Below are 15,676 nucleotides of genomic sequence, written 5' to 3'. Positions count from 1 at the left end.
TTTACAGAGGTAAAGTAACAGCCTCAGGTGAAAAAGTGTAAAAGCATTTCACACAGTGCTTTTATGTTCTAACTTGCACTTCTCCATATAATAGAGGAGCTTCAGTGAAGTAGAGGAGCTTCCTTCAGTAGATCATTGAATATGGTGAGTTGGAAGGGACCCAACAGATATCCTTCTGTTTTTTTTTAAATTTTGCTCTCTAGCAAGTCTTTGCATTCTTTTCCTGGTGACAAAACAACGGGATCTTTAACAGCTATTTTAAAAAATCCTTCAGAAAGAGAAATCACTCAACATACTAAATTTCAAATTCCAGACTACAGCCTGCAAGAAAAGCCTTTCACAGTAGTTGATCACTAACAAACTAGGTAGGATTATTATGTTTCCTACCATTCATGGTATTACTTTTCATGGCATTATCCTCATTTACGTGCAATGTCTCTTACCAACAATATACACCTTTGCAAAGACAACTCCAATAGATTTGTACCACCTCTTTTTTGATCACAGTAAACAGATCTGAACAATTAATTCTCTGCTATTAGGTTGAATTAATACTGTCCCCTAAATAATAGTGATCTCCATGAATAGCGTTTGACTCGTCACAATCCTATCCCCTCCTAAAGAATCTTTTCAGATTTTCAAACTAGCCATTCTAAACCTCTGAATAAGCAAAGATAACACTAGTACTACCTCTGTTTATGGGTAGATTTAAAGTACATTCATGTTTCCATAACACACAGTAGCATTTACATTACTAATGTAAATTCCTGAACTGTTTTTTCAGCAACTTTCATACTCTTCTGTTTCCCTGTCTCCCATGGCCTGATTAGGGAACTGTACTACAATATTCTCAAGTTCATTTCCAAATTGCATTTCTGCATCTTCAACATTACTATATTAAAGAAAAGGGATGTGAACTCAAGCACAATTTAAGTAACTGATAATGAAATACATTATGATGTTACTTACTTCCTTAAAAGCCTCAAATCTGTAACCTGGGAAATGAGCAGCTTTCATTCTGAAGTAAATCACTGAAGCAGAGCTGCTGCTCTGTGGCAGCATCTCCAGTCACAGCCACTTTGCCATCTGAAGTTCCACAACAAAGGACCACAGCACACACATTTGCTTCCCCATTCCCACAAGAGAGGCTGCTGAGAATTTCACAAATGGGACAATAATTCATATAAGAGCAACACTCTGCCTTTTCACAGCAGAGAGTGGGTAATAGAACTCATACTCTGAAGACAGTATGACACATCACTACTACTAAAAAGTATCAACACCTCTGATTTTCAATTGATACCTGCTGAAACACAACATGGCCAAAAAAACTGGACAGATGAGTATCCATATGCTGTTTTTTTGACTACTTTTCTAAACAAATGGGACTTGTATGATCAATGTTTTATTTCTCTCCCTCTTCAGCTGTTACTTGTTCATCTCTTTGACAATTTCAAACAAATATAAAAGCAGAAGTAACAGTCCAATACAACCAGAAGTCCTCCAAGTAATCATTTGTACTGACATAGCTAGTAAGTGTTAGATTCTTCAACTGTCTCTTGCCTCTTTGTTGCCAGACAACTCATGTCAGTATAATTTCAAAGTGGACATTATACAGTTTCATAGCAAAACACTGAGAAAGTGACAACTGGGAAGAAAAATTATGTTAAAAGATGGAAGTACTAACATTTCAGAGACACACTCCTCGGAATCTAAGACTCCAGTAGTCCCACCTATCACTGCCTGGCAGCTTGGTCCAAGTGCTTTAAAAGCCAGAAATAGCAAATGTTTCAGTTTCTACTACAGCACTCATTTCTCTGATCCAAACAAACAAATCAACATAGTAACCATGTGCCAAATAAAAGCAGAACCCAACAGCCTGAATAGCCTTGCCCAAAATAGAAGATTGTCATAAAAATAGTTTTAAAGTTATGATTTTTGATACTTTTGAAGACCAAGTAGAATTTTCATGCACATTGACTGCATGCAAACACATCAATGAAAGCTAAAGCACACAATCCTCAGGATAACACCCAACAATCATTCCTGCACGCGAAGCTTCCAGCACACACTAGCTGCTACCAGAGTTACTCAAACATTAGTCTGAGCCTTTTAATTATCAGAGTTGTCCATAAATCTCAATTCCTTTCTTACTGCACATCTCTCAACACCTCTTTTTCATTGTAACAGTGTTCCGCAGTCTTTTTCTTACAATAAGGCTGCAAACACAAAGCTTTTTTCCACTTTTTTTTGGGTCAACATAAGCATGCAGAAGTAGCAAGCACCTCAATTAAGGTACATGTCAGAGCTAGCTGGGCTTGGACTGAACATTAGCAACACAAGGGAGGGGCAGGTAATACTAGCTGGAGATTCCCTTCTTCAGGGAAGACACACATCTGCTGCCAGATATGCTGGGAAAGGAGGCTTGGCCAATTCAACATGTCCGAGATTGTCAAGGGTCCTCCAACCTTTATTATCACCACCACTAGTGCCTTTTTCTTTTCTTTCTTGTTCCTTTCTCACTTAATTATTACTTGCTATTAACAGAGACCTGGATGGAGCAAATCAAGTGTGGCTAGAAAACTCCAGGAGCAAAGGAAGACATGGGATCCCAGGTGATGCTTACTCTCCTTGCTCTTTCCCTGGGGGAGAAAAGGTTTGTAGAGACACATCCTTCAAGTTTGAGAACTCACTACAGGAATGGCACTGCAAGAAGCACTTTAACTTTTATGGCCACAAGTATCCCTGAGAAACAAGGGCTGCTAAGTTAAGAGATGGGATCCACTCAAGGAAGCGGGATATGAACAACCTCACCAGAGCTGGTGATGAGCCCTGTAAATGAGAGATCTGCCAGGGAATGGTAATTGAACTTGGCAGTCAGGGAGGGAATAGAGACTGAGCCATGGGAAGCACTTGGGCCAGGTTGGTAGAAGGAAGAGAAACCCTGGTGAGGATAAATCCTGTTAAAAGGGAAGCCACCTACAGCACCTGTACAGAACTGACCCCAGAGTGAGGCGTGTGGGACAGCTTGCATGACTGATGCTTTGTCATGAGTGGACACAAGCTTTTAAACAAAGCCAGGAAGGGAAGAACAGCAGGTGACCTGCCCTCTACCTGTAGGAGCAGCTGGAACACAAAAAGCTGTTCTACAGGACAGACAACAGGCTGGCTAAGAGCTTGTGGGTCAGGATTAAAGGAAACATCACAGTCAAAGTTTGTTCCAAATCACCTGGTCGGGATAAGAACCTGATGAAAACTATTTCAGCAGTTTCAGAAAGTTTCTAAAAATGACAGACTGGTTACTATTTCATCTCTGTGACATTTACTAGAAGGGCAACACAGCAGGAGACAAAATCTAAGAGGTTTCTGAAAGATTTCAGGGGAAAATAGCACTAAATGAGTCAACCCCCATTTGATACTTTCTGGAGATTACTTTCAAGGAAAAAAACCTAAGAACTTGCCAGGGATGAGATCAACTGCAGCCCTGATCATGACCACTAGGCCATGAAATACTGACACTTAAAATCATAAGAGGAGGAAGGCAAATCCAGCACAGACCCTGCACTTCATACGAGCAGGCTGAGTTACCCAGTAGCTGGAGTTCTGTGGAATCCAGTTCTATAAAGCAAGAGATCTCAAGAAAACTGGGGAGTATTTAAGGACAATTACTAACTACACACAAGGAGTACATCCCAAACCCAGCAAAATAAACAGATTAATCAGCAGCTTATCCTAAGGAGAAAGAAGCAAGAACAGCCTATCAAGGGAAGAATACACAAATATTGCCCAGGCATGCAGCACCCCTGCCAGGGAAGTCAAAACACAACTAAAGCTGAAAGCAGCATGGGACTCCAGTGCCACATGAAAACCTTCTACTATTACATGTGCAGTAAAGAATCAGAGAGAAAAATTGGGCAGGTGATAGCTGATACAGAAAAGACCAAAGTACTCAGTGTTGCTGCTGTTTGGAGCAGAAGGTTGGATGTGACCAAGGTCATGTCCAACACAAACAATTCTGCAACTGCATTAAAGATCTACATGAAGCAAGCACTGTGACAAGATGACATTTTCTCCATTTTTCCCCCAAGATTTACCCCTTCAGTTTCCTCTCAAATCAGGGAGATTCTATTTATTTAATTCCCCCAGTATGCCCCTCAAAACAGAAGAGGATCCACTGTGGTATCCAATTGCTAGGACAAGACAGTCAGATGTTCTATCACAAGCTGAAGGAAGGTTTGTATTTGTTTTGGTTAGCATGGTTTAATGGATAAAATTTCAGATCCTTTTCAGACACCTTTTTTTGGTTTAGACACAGATAAGCGACTCAAATAATCCATCCCACTTATTCAATTATGCTTAGCATTAAAATATCTAATTTCTAACTGCAGTAAATAAATCACTGCAAAGTATAGACTCAGAAGCACACAACAAGCTCTTAAGAAAACCCCTGAAAGTCAACTTTGAGATGCACCTGATCCAAATGACTGTATACTGTTTTCAAAGTATTTTGCAAGGAGAACGTGCCATATTCAGCTGTGGCAAATGAATGAATATTTTTGAGTGGTTGAGAAGAGAAAAGCATCCTTCCCTTGATAAAGAATAATAACTATTAGCCCTTATAGAAGTTTGTATTAGAAGAACTAAGAGGTCAATACATTATTTGGATTCTGAACATCCAGATTTAAGTTTCTTAAGGTAGAATAAAATACTCTTTTGCTAGGGAACTGACCCTAAAAAGCATTGCAAACTGTATGACTGAATGAGTTTTTCATATGATTTCTGAAGGGGTGCAAACCCATAGCAAATCCTTAGAAAAACTCTTTCCTTCTGAGTATCTGAACTTACTTTTAAGTATCACTCAAGTAGAACACAATTTAGCAAACTACATTATTATTAGGAATAATCTAGGGAAAATTAAATATTTTATGGAATCTGATAGAAGTTGCTTTCTAGTATAAAGTATTGTCAAAACAGAAAGCAGACAAAAAATTAAAATGGAGCAAAGCTTTCTTCATTCCAACAGACACAAGCAGAGCTGTGATATATACTAATAAATCACGGAAAGCAAATTACTCAATGAACTACTTATGCATTTAGTGTTTTCTAATTTAATTGGGGCACATTGAAATTCTGCATTGCTGGCTTACACAAATCTAAGTGTGCACCTAAATTTGGCATGAATGTTTCTGGCATCAGATAGGGCTGTGCCACAGAAGGGTTATGTAACCCAGCAGACACAGTCCCTACATGGACAACAGGGCAGTTTCTACACAGAGAAAGAGTTGAATTCAGAGATGCTGCTCTATGTAGTGTGATCCACCTGCAACTGCATCTTCAGAGTACTTTACTACCAGGCTTTCCAAAGCCACCCTTGTTTGCCAATACCTGACTGCAAACAAGCAGAGGCTTTAAATATATAAAAGCTTTTTCCCACAGAATGTGGCCTTAAGTAGCAAGTAATGATCACAACCAGAAATGCACATTAGTGCTTTGAGAACCATATGCTATAAAATTCACTTAAGAGACTTCAGCTTAGACTTTTATTTCAAATGCCGATTAGAGATGTACCTGTGATCAAATTTCTTCACCGGGCAGATTTCAGTCTCAAGAACTACCTCCCCAACAACCCCACTTTACTTCTGAATATGCCTCTTCTCAACAGTTCATCTCCTACTTTTCTCAGCTAGCTGCAATGACTTTACAGAACAAAGTTGCCCAACTCTCCCCTTTCCCACCTTCACTCGGTCAGTTCTACAACATCTTACTTCAAGCCTGCACTTCTGAACTCAGGCCCTGTAGGAGTGAGGGAGTCAAGTTTACACCCTTAGCAAGCAGGGAGTGTGCAGGGAGGAAGGTACACAGGGAGGAGTGCCTGGCCGAGGAGACTCCCCAGTGTTTAATGGTGCTATCTAACACAAACACAAGTCTCCGAGGCTGAAATCCCCAAAAGCAGCCACTGTCCCACAATCATCTCCTGCTTCCTCAAAATACCAAACATCAGCATCCTCTGCAGCCAAAGGGAATGCCTGCATGGCAGTCTCCTGCTGATCAAGTAACTGGATTAAAAGCTGCCTTTACAAAGGAATAAAGGAAACAAATAATTGGCATTGCTTATTTTAGTGGTTTTTGCAGCACCCAGGAGCTAAGTCACATCAGCACAGCTGAGACAGAAGCAAAGCTGCAGTTATGCTGTTTTGCCACAAGTGAAAAACAAAACCACATCCTAAATTTATCAGTGAGACCCCTACCCAAAACCTTAAAAAAAAAAAAAAAAAAAAAAAAAGCTGAAAAAGAAAGGCCCAGCTTCAGATTTGGATTCTCAGTTTCTACATCTTATCTCCAAGAGCAAAAGAACCCATCACAGTTACAGCTTTCAGAAGCTTGGGCCCAAAACACTATGAAACTTTGCTGAATCTAACTCTTCACATGTCATAAACTCTGCAACACGAAGAACAGTCCCTAAACAGTATCCTTTAGCTTAGTAACCATTAAAGGAACAATGTCAATATAAAGGAAGTCTAATAGAAGGATGAAAAAAATTAAGTCTTCCCTTTAGAAAGCAATTTCAATAGACTTGGGGATTTTTGATATGAGACTGAAACTCAAAAATGTTTCATGACAGATTCCAAAACACATATTAGTTCAATACACATCCTATTAATTGAGCCAGGTATCTAGGTATCAAATACTCAGGCTTCACCATAACCTCAAGGCAGGTAAAACAAGCAAGAGGTGAAGGACAGGAACAAGCAAGCAATTGGTCAGGAACTAACAAAAGCTAGGTAATAATGCAGCAGTAAATAAAACAAGAGAAGAAAAAGTCACACAGTATTACTGTATCTGAATCCATGTACGTAAAGAGGTTTGGTTTTAGTACATTCTAATTTTAGAACTACACAAAGAACTCAGTTTTTAGGATAATCCCATGCTGATAAAGGCAAATCACAAAGCTTTTCCTGACAAAGAAAGTACTGTCCTGCTAATATCAAGTGTTAAACAGTTACTGTTTAACATGCTCCACAGACCACATTTTTTCCATGCTTCACACTCTACGTGTTGTTATCATACAATGCAGTGATACAAATTTCAAGGATAAGCACAGTTCACTGTAGTGGTAAAAACACCCAAAAACACATTTTAACAAAAGGAACAAGCCTACTTAAACCTAACATTTCCAGGGCTAGTGACATTACTGTACCAATAATTCTTCTACTTAAACCTCAAAAAGGCCCAATACAAAAAGGTTAGAGTGAAGACAAAAACTTGCCTTTCTACACTAGCCTAAGTCCATCAGGCAGAACACTGGTTAATCCTCAAAGACATTAAAATAAGGACAAAATATGTTCACACCTGCATTTCAGACTTCCTAGGTCAGTGCTCCCTAAACTGGAGTCACAGATCTTAGTGAAACTCTCCCACTGTGCAGAAAAGATACAGTTTATGGAGCCAGAGAAAGTAAAGACAACTCAGGAATAAAAGCACTCACCGAGGAGAGACTTGGCTGCACACAGTCTCCTCCTTCCTACTTTAGTCCCAAACTAAATAGAAAAACAGTTCAGGAAACTACATCCACACAGCAATTTTTGTAGAAAAGAGCTAAGGTTGTACACACTTAATGTTAGTAGGGGCAAGATTTTAAAACACTCCCTTGCATATTTCATCTCAGCTACCTCATCAATAGCTCAAAGAGGCCGAATGACCACACTCCCAGTTTTCAGAACACTTTTTCCTCTGATGGTGCAGATAAAAGACTTATTTGCATGAAGTAAGTTTTTGCCATAAGCTACAACAAGAAGGCTGATGAAACAGCAGGGCACTTATTAAAAGAAATCAAGCAAACAACAAAAAAACAAAGAAAAAATAAAACACAACAACAAAAAACCCAAACAAGAAACAACAACACCACAAAACGAAACACACCCCAAAAAAGTCTTCCAGCATATAAGAATAAGCCTGGAAAACTTCTACCACCCAGATAGCCAACTGTGCTGCTGGGTCTCAAAACAGTGGGCTTGTATTTCCAAATTTTACTTCCTCTGAGCAGAGAGGTGGAGAAGCACCACTTTTCTGAGGCACCTTTACTTGAATCCACAAATCCTCTATCAAATCACAGGAGTCAGGAAAAATAAAAAAACTAGACAGGAAACTGATTATGCACACTTCTTCAAAGACATAAAAAAATCTTTATCAGTCTGGATGCCTTCAGACAGCATTAAATTAATAAATAGCTCCAATTCCTGTAGTGTAGCATACCCCTGTCCCAGTTTAAAAGGTACTGCACAGTTAAGCTACAAACTACACACCCTCCCAATCTAATAAAAAATTCTTCACTTACAGGTTCATATAAACAAAATTATCAATAACCCCAACTCTGCAAATACATAGCATGAGCTTGATTTCACTCCCCACCACAGTTTACTGACATCAGCTGAAACAGTTACCCAACAATTAAAACCTAAAAATCACAGGCTAAAACTTATCTTTTTTTTTTTACCCACAACTTTGTTTTTTCCTCAACATACACTTTGCCTTCAGATTCTCCCCAATATCCCTTTCCTTTTACAACTGTCCTTGTGCTCCTTACTTGTTCAGCACATTCTTGAAGCTTTTGGGTTGTTAAACCCAAAGCCACTAGCCTGTATCCTAGCAACTGCTGGCTGATGACCTTCCTGAGAGGGATGTGCTTATCAAGGGTAGAGAGGGGGCATTCAGATCTCCTTACTGAAGGGAAGGATAAGATTTCGGGAGGCAACCGAAAGGGGGAGGAGACAGTGTAACACAAACTGGGATTAAGATTAGTTTTAAGCAGAGGAGTAGTGGTTAGCCCAGAATCTACAGAAGATCACAATGAGTTCCAAGTTTTCTGCATTATCAGCTGGATGGACTTTGGCAGCAGCTGCACAAGGCTGCTCTGACACAAGGAAGGGGAGAAGGAATCCAATGCCATGGCTGGAAGGGGCAACAAACACAGCAGACATAAAGCTACACCACAAGATGTAACTGCATCACATCTGCAATTAATGGGAGCAGGTGTTATGCGACACTGTACCGTCAGAGTCTTTAAGGAACCATCTGGAAACAGTACTGAGAAGTGTAAAATGAAATGAAGGCCAACCTTACAAAGACTTTTTCTAGTGAACACAAAAAATAAAAAGATCAGAGCTGAAATCCTGGCATGACTTACTCACACAAAATTCTGCTCCTCCTCTACCAAGTCTACGCCAGCTGCACAGGTTGTTTTGCCTTTAGCTCTGCAAGTCACTTTCCCATTACAGAGGGATATTGGAGGCTTACACAGTCACTAAGCAATCAAGCCACATGATTCGATCTTTTTCCTGCCAATTTGATGGCATTTAAAAGGAAGCTGAATGAAGCAGCTCACTGGCAGTGTGAATGCATTGGGCACATCTGTCAGTCGATGCATCAGGGAGTTCACTGCAATCCAACACTTAACTGAGCAGCTATATTATTTTCACTTGAGTAAAGAGGCTTTGGCTCTTCCGAGCTACTGAACATGCAATGCTTTTTTCCCAGTATATGCAAGTTGTGCATTAAGATTGACAACTATTTGATTCAGTAGCACAGAGTTGATTTGGGGCTCTTTTCTTATTAATGTTTCATTTTTTTTTTTTTAATGTAAAGGTGAAGCATCATAATGTCAGAGAAAAACATCTTGTCTGCCCACGCTTGTTTCCCTCCCTGCCCCACTCCCACCATGTAACAGACTGAAAGGAATAAGCTCAAAGAATTAGCCACGAAATTAACTAATAATTTAAAAATTTAGTGAGACTAAAATATATCTTTTACATATACACACACATACAGGTTAATTTTTACATGTCTTAAAACAACTGAGATTCAATATTCCTTGTAGCTTATACTGTTAATACATCTAAAATGAAGAACTGAAGATGCAGGATAAGTGAATACAGCAAACTTCCTTATACAAACTAATTCTGTAAAAGTTCAAACAGTTGAGAATGTATCAAATCCTCATCTTTCCCTCCAACACACCAAATAGTTCTTGTTGACTAATCATTTTTCAGCATACTAAGCATATAGGCTTTAGTTGTAGGGCATGAAAAACAAAACTGTTAAAAAAATGTAGCAGCAAATGCAACTGCAAAACTTGCAACCATCAAGTACCCCAGATGCTTCTTGACAGCAGCTAAAGGACATCAGAGCACCAGTGAATGGCTCCAGTGTAAAACCAATAAAGCTCCAAATCTTGCCTCTTTATCACATTTTGAACACATGACCCTCTAAGTAGGTGACATTTAAGGAAATTAATAAATAATCAATAGCAATAATATATTCCAGCCATGTGCATTTGAGGTTCCAGCTGACACGCCCTTGCTATAATTCAGACTTGATCTCACTGAGTCGGATCAGGAAAAGGCAGAAAACTGACCTCACAAAAAAATTATTCTTTTTATAACTTTTAAACTCCCGAACTAGCTCACTATGGAGCAGATGAATGCCAGGTACAACTTCAAATGGAGTGCAAAAATAATCTTTGAGGTGACATCTAGACATTTGACTGATTTCCTGATTTAGCCATGTAGTCTTACCCCTCAACTAAGCTCTCTCCAGGCCACTGTTTTACAGATATTTTCCTACTTTGGGAAAATACTGATCAAACGGAACAAGTTTTCCTCTTAATGCTCTTCTGCCATCCTTCCTGTCACTCATTCCTGCCCTGTACCAGGACAAATTGGTGGCAAAACACTTTCTTGTTTCAAATCATATGATCTGATCAGTTAAAATTTAAAGTTTTCAGCAACTGAGACTCATTTACAACTGCAGTAAAGGAAAGCACCAGCTAGGATGCAGGCGCTGCTTATATTGCAGCTGCTTCTGAAACAGGTTTACACAGAACTGTGACTTCCTGCCCCTTACTCCCGTGGCAACTGGCTGAAGAAGCTTTTCTCTGAGCCATCTCCTGAAAGGTGCAGAGTAAAAGAGGAATTCCCTAAAAAGGAAGGAGAGGAAAGAAAGAAACAGAAAAAAAAGAAAGTGTAACTAAATTGCTTTAGTAGAGGGGGCAGGGACACATACATCCTTCTATGCCGGTGAGCCACACAGTTGTTAAATTTCTCCATATTTATAATGTTTCACATAGTATCTGAAAGTTTCAAGAAATCAATCAGAAATTGCAACAAGACCAGAAAAGATCCCTGTCATTACAAGCTTATGAAAGCATGCAAACAAACAATTGATTAAAATTATTGTGGAAGTATGTCAAAACAATACTGGCCCCAAAAACAAGCTTCCTAGCCTGTACAAATTTCTGCAGGTACTGCGGCAAAGGAGTTTTAATATGCACCAATACTGAGGCAGATTTAAAGATATTCAAGATTACTTTCTTGAAGTGTTAATGGAATTACAGCAAAGCATACATGTGCTTATATAAAAACACGAGGATATATATTTTTCATAAAGCAGCAATAGAAGTTAACCAGACATTCAGGAGGGGTAGTTCCATCTGTTAAGTGGGCTTGGCTGTGGAAGAGACAAGAACTGGAAGTGAAGACACAGAGGCAGCTGAAGTTTGATGCAACACAGGGGGCCAGTCAGAGGAGACCAAAGTGATGAGTTATTATAATTTCTGCAGCAGCATTCTCTACACATAAAATACCTTCTGGGAAACACAGATTAGCCAAGGCAAAATCACTAATTCAGATGTCATGGTTGATGTCACAGCAGTTGACTACCAGTTGATTAAGTAATCTCTGGTTAAAGACTTTCATACTTCTTAAAACTCTAAGATGCAGGAAACAGGTCCCGAATTTCAAGTAACTTCTCATGTCAATAGACACTTTAGAAGAACCTGAGCCCTGCACCTTGTTACAATTACTGCCTAACAGATGAAGTGCCCCAAGTTTAGCAATTAAAAGACTGGGAATCATCATTAAACTCCTGTGGTAGTCACACTTCTAATTTAAGGTTCTGCAAGATCCTATTGCATGCATAAAAACATGAACAGGCTTAAGTTCCTTATTATACTTATTTGGCAAAGTGTATTAACCACCAAATGCTGATTTACCATGCCTGCATTAGGTTCTACTCCTGCATGCACGATATTGGAATTACTTTTGCAAGTTTAACAACAGGACTGTAACTACAGATTTTCCTAAGGTTTACCAGAACTTTTATTTTATGTAAAGGCTTACAATTATATTAATAAAGCATCACACATTGTAGAATTTCAACAGAGTACAAAATTACCAACTATTACCACTGCAAACAAAAAAACCCAAAATGCACATAAACCCCACTACAAGAGAAGCAAGAAAATATATCACTACAGACTAAAGAAATTCCTGCCCAATTATTTACCTTAACACTGTACTCAAACTCATCCTTAGTTGGGGCATTTATATGCACAGCATTACTGCTTTGTAAAATCTTCCTCCAAAGGTTAAATGGGCCACTATGCATGTAGTATCTTTTTTAGCATCTATCTTTGTATAGGTATAATCTCGCTATGTTAACATTTTCCATTATTGAAAATTTGTGTTCTGACTTTACACATTTTCAGAAGCTTAAAAGTTGTAAATTATTGTATTTGTTAAATAGGGACCACAAGTTCAGAACCTATATTTATTCTTAGTCATTGAAAACCCTACACAAATTTGAATTTGCACCAAATGGAATGAGATTACTTCCCCAACACTGTATACCCAGGGAGATGGTGCCACACCACATGATGTCATGACCATCGAACACAGCTGGGTGAAGAAGGAAGTGGAGATCTTCAGAGTGACACTGTTTCTCTTGCCAAGTCACCCTTAGGTGTGACAGAGCCCAGCTTTCCTGGGCACAGCTGAGCATCTCCCTGCCCATGGGAAGTGGTGAATTAATTCCTTATTTTGCTTTGCTTGCATGCATGGATTTTCCTTCCCCCAATAAACTCTCTTCATCTCCACCCACAAGTTTTCTCATTTTTACCCTTCCAAGTCTCTCAACACAAGGGGAACTAGTGACCACGTAGGTGGTCCTTAGTTTCTTACTAGGGTTAAACCACAATCACCACAAATTCAAGTAACTTCAACACCTAGGAAACGCTTCACTGACAACAGCTCTCACTCAACTGCACAAAAAATAGCTTCCTCTAAGTTTAGCCCATATGGAGAACAGCAACTTACTGACAAGTGTTCCTTCAGTGAAGGAAGAAATGTCTATCTGCAGCACAGACCCAGAAACAGTAACTCAGTCTGATGGGAAAAAACACAAGCTAGCTCAGAGGACATATCAACTCCTACGATACACAGATTATTCAATTGTTTCCTTCAGAGGACCATGAAATATACGTGCTTCAGAGTACAGTCACTCAAATAACTACATGAAAGAGGTATGTGTGGTTTTATTAGGAGTATTTCTTTATTTACAAAGTCATCTAATTTCACACTGAGGTCTGAAGACACCTGTATCCTTCAGCACAACTAAAGTGTAAAATTCTCTTCTGGATTGACATTTCCTCATATATTAATTATTCATAGTTTTTATAATCATAGCCTTTGATAACCTATCAGTGCAAGTGCAGCACATACTTTTTTCACAGTTTTCCTTACATGAAGCATTTCAATATAAATCTTGATGACTAGCTCTGTCAACTAAATACTAGTAACTCACAGCTCTTACACAGCATCTCCCTTGTTTCTAACTCTGCTTCAGGAAACACATTTAATGCAGAACTACCTATTCCCTTTCATTCAGGAAATCAGAGTTCACCATTCCATTACACACAGTTTTGATCCCACGAGTAATTTCCCAAAACAGCAGTGACATCAACACAGGCATTAACATTTCAATAGGAAATAAAACCTGACCTCCTGGCACAAGTGATACACATTTTACTGTGAACCTGAACCTCCAAAGATGTTTTGTCACCTTTTATAGTTTCACATAAGTTTGGGTCAACTTTATTGAAAACTTACTTTTATTTTAGAGATATGTTTAGGAAACACTGATATGGCATCCAACTTCATTACAGGAACCTAATAACAGCTAGGATTTGAGATGAAAAACATCTGCCTACTTTTTAGCAGCCGAAGCACGTTTGATTTGGTATGTGTGGGTTCTGAGTATGGTTGATTGCTTTTTTTGTTTGAGAATATCTACTCCTTTGTTTTCTTTCACCATGAAAAACAAATGCGTTTAGGTCCATCCAATTCAATCCTCCCAATTCAATTCAATCCAATCCTTTCCTCCCACCCTCAAATCCTCCCACGTTTCCTCTGCAGGGCTCAATTGTGTCCTTCGGGTCTGGACAACCGGGTTCCGAGGGCTCTCCGGGGGCCACCCGTCCCGTTCCACACCCCCTCAAAAGCAGAGCCAGCCTGGATGCTGGAGGTGCTACACACGCAGGGCTGGGGTTTGAATTTTTCTTTCTTTTTGCTCCTTCCACGTCGGTTTTCCCTGACTCCACCGTCCGCTCGCCGCGGGAGCCGCTCCGGCCGGGAGACACTGGGCGAGCACCGCGGCACAGAGGACCCGGCCGCACCGGAGGCTGCCCGGGAGGGCGGCGGGGGAAGGGGAGGGAGAGGCGACAGATAAAGCTCGGCAGCCGCGCTGAGGGCGAACAAAGCCCAGGTTGGCTCCGCGGCGCGGCCCCACCGCCAGCGCCCGCCCGGGCACCGCGCCCCGGGCTGAGGGGCTGGTGGGGACGGGGAAATACACGAGCCATAGAGACCCGCACACGGCCGAGACACGCACAGTCTCTCACACTCACTCACACTCACACACACACACACACACACACACACACACACACACACACAGGGCGGAGATCACCCCACGCCCACACACGCGGCGGGGACCCCACACACGCAGGGGCGGAGGTGCGGCGCACCCCAGCCCCCAGGGCGGACTCCGGGCGGGCAGCAGCCCCCTCAGCCCCGCCGCGCTTCCTCACAGCCCCACAGAGCCGCCGCCGCCTCCGGCTCTCCCCCTCCTTCCATTCCTCCCCTTTCCCTTCCCGCCGGTCCCGTCCCGTCCCTTCCTTTCCACCTGCGCCCACCTGCGGAGCAGAGCAGCACGAGGGATACCCCGAGCAGCGGCAGCGGCGGCTCCATGGCGCGGCGGGCACCCGGCGGCGGCTGCTCCGTGCCCGGGCTGCGCCCCGCGCACCGCCCAGCAGGTGAATCAGCCCGGCCCGGCCCCGTCACTTCCGGCCGCTCCCCGCCCCGCCGCGCCCCCGGCCGCGGCTCCGCAGCGCCCGCCCCGCCCGCGGCACCTGCGCCCGCCGCCGCCGGCCCGGGGTCGCCCGCGACGCGTGCCCGCTGCGCCGCCAGGGCCCGCCGGGGCTCCCCGCGCACCGCCCGGCGCTGCCCCGACTGCCCGCCCGGCCGGCAGCGTGGACGGGGAACACGCGGTGCGAGCGGCGGGAGGCTGCCTGCGGTAGCCGGAGGGATGCCCGCGGTGCGGCGGGCAGCGCTCCGCTCCCGTCGGGAGCGCTTGTCCCTTGCGATTACTGCGAGCGCCGAGCAGACGTGTCTTGGTCCCCATAGCAACGCGGCTGTAGTGCCTTGTGCGCTCCTTGTGCAGCGCACACGTCTTGCCAGTGAAAGATCTGGAACTGTGGAAAACTAGCTCAGGAGACAAAAGGGGGACGAGAGCGTGTGCGAAAGGGCACAAAGCAGACTTTGCTTCTGTAGCATGGTGTCCAAAATAG

At 42.0% G+C, this 15,676-nt stretch overlaps 1 protein-coding gene across 4 annotated transcripts in view; it reads right to left on the bottom strand.

The window, feature by feature from the left end:
• Positions 1-15,180, bottom strand: part of CXADR (CXADR Ig-like cell adhesion molecule) — a 32,857-nt gene extending 17,677 nt beyond the window's left edge. For 2 of the 4 annotated variants that reach the window (XM_068180660.1, XM_068180658.1), the window contains exon 1: positions 15,023-15,180. In XM_068180660.1, coding sequence (XP_068036761.1) covers positions 15,023-15,077 — 55 coding nt within the window. In that variant the 5' untranslated portion in view covers positions 15,078-15,180. Of the gene's footprint in view, positions 1-8,358; positions 8,483-8,522; positions 8,546-15,022 lie in introns of those variants that run through there. The other 2 variants (XM_068180661.1, XM_068180659.1) reach the window with 2 other exon arrangements.
• Positions 15,181-15,676: the final 496 nt, after the last annotated feature.

Source organism: Anomalospiza imberbis, chromosome 2 (assembly GCF_031753505.1).
Source record: "Anomalospiza imberbis isolate Cuckoo-Finch-1a 21T00152 chromosome 2, ASM3175350v1, whole genome shotgun sequence".
NCBI classification, from domain to species: Eukaryota; Metazoa; Chordata; class Aves; order Passeriformes; family Viduidae; genus Anomalospiza; species Anomalospiza imberbis.
This window is presented reverse-complemented; position numbering and strand designations above follow the sequence as displayed.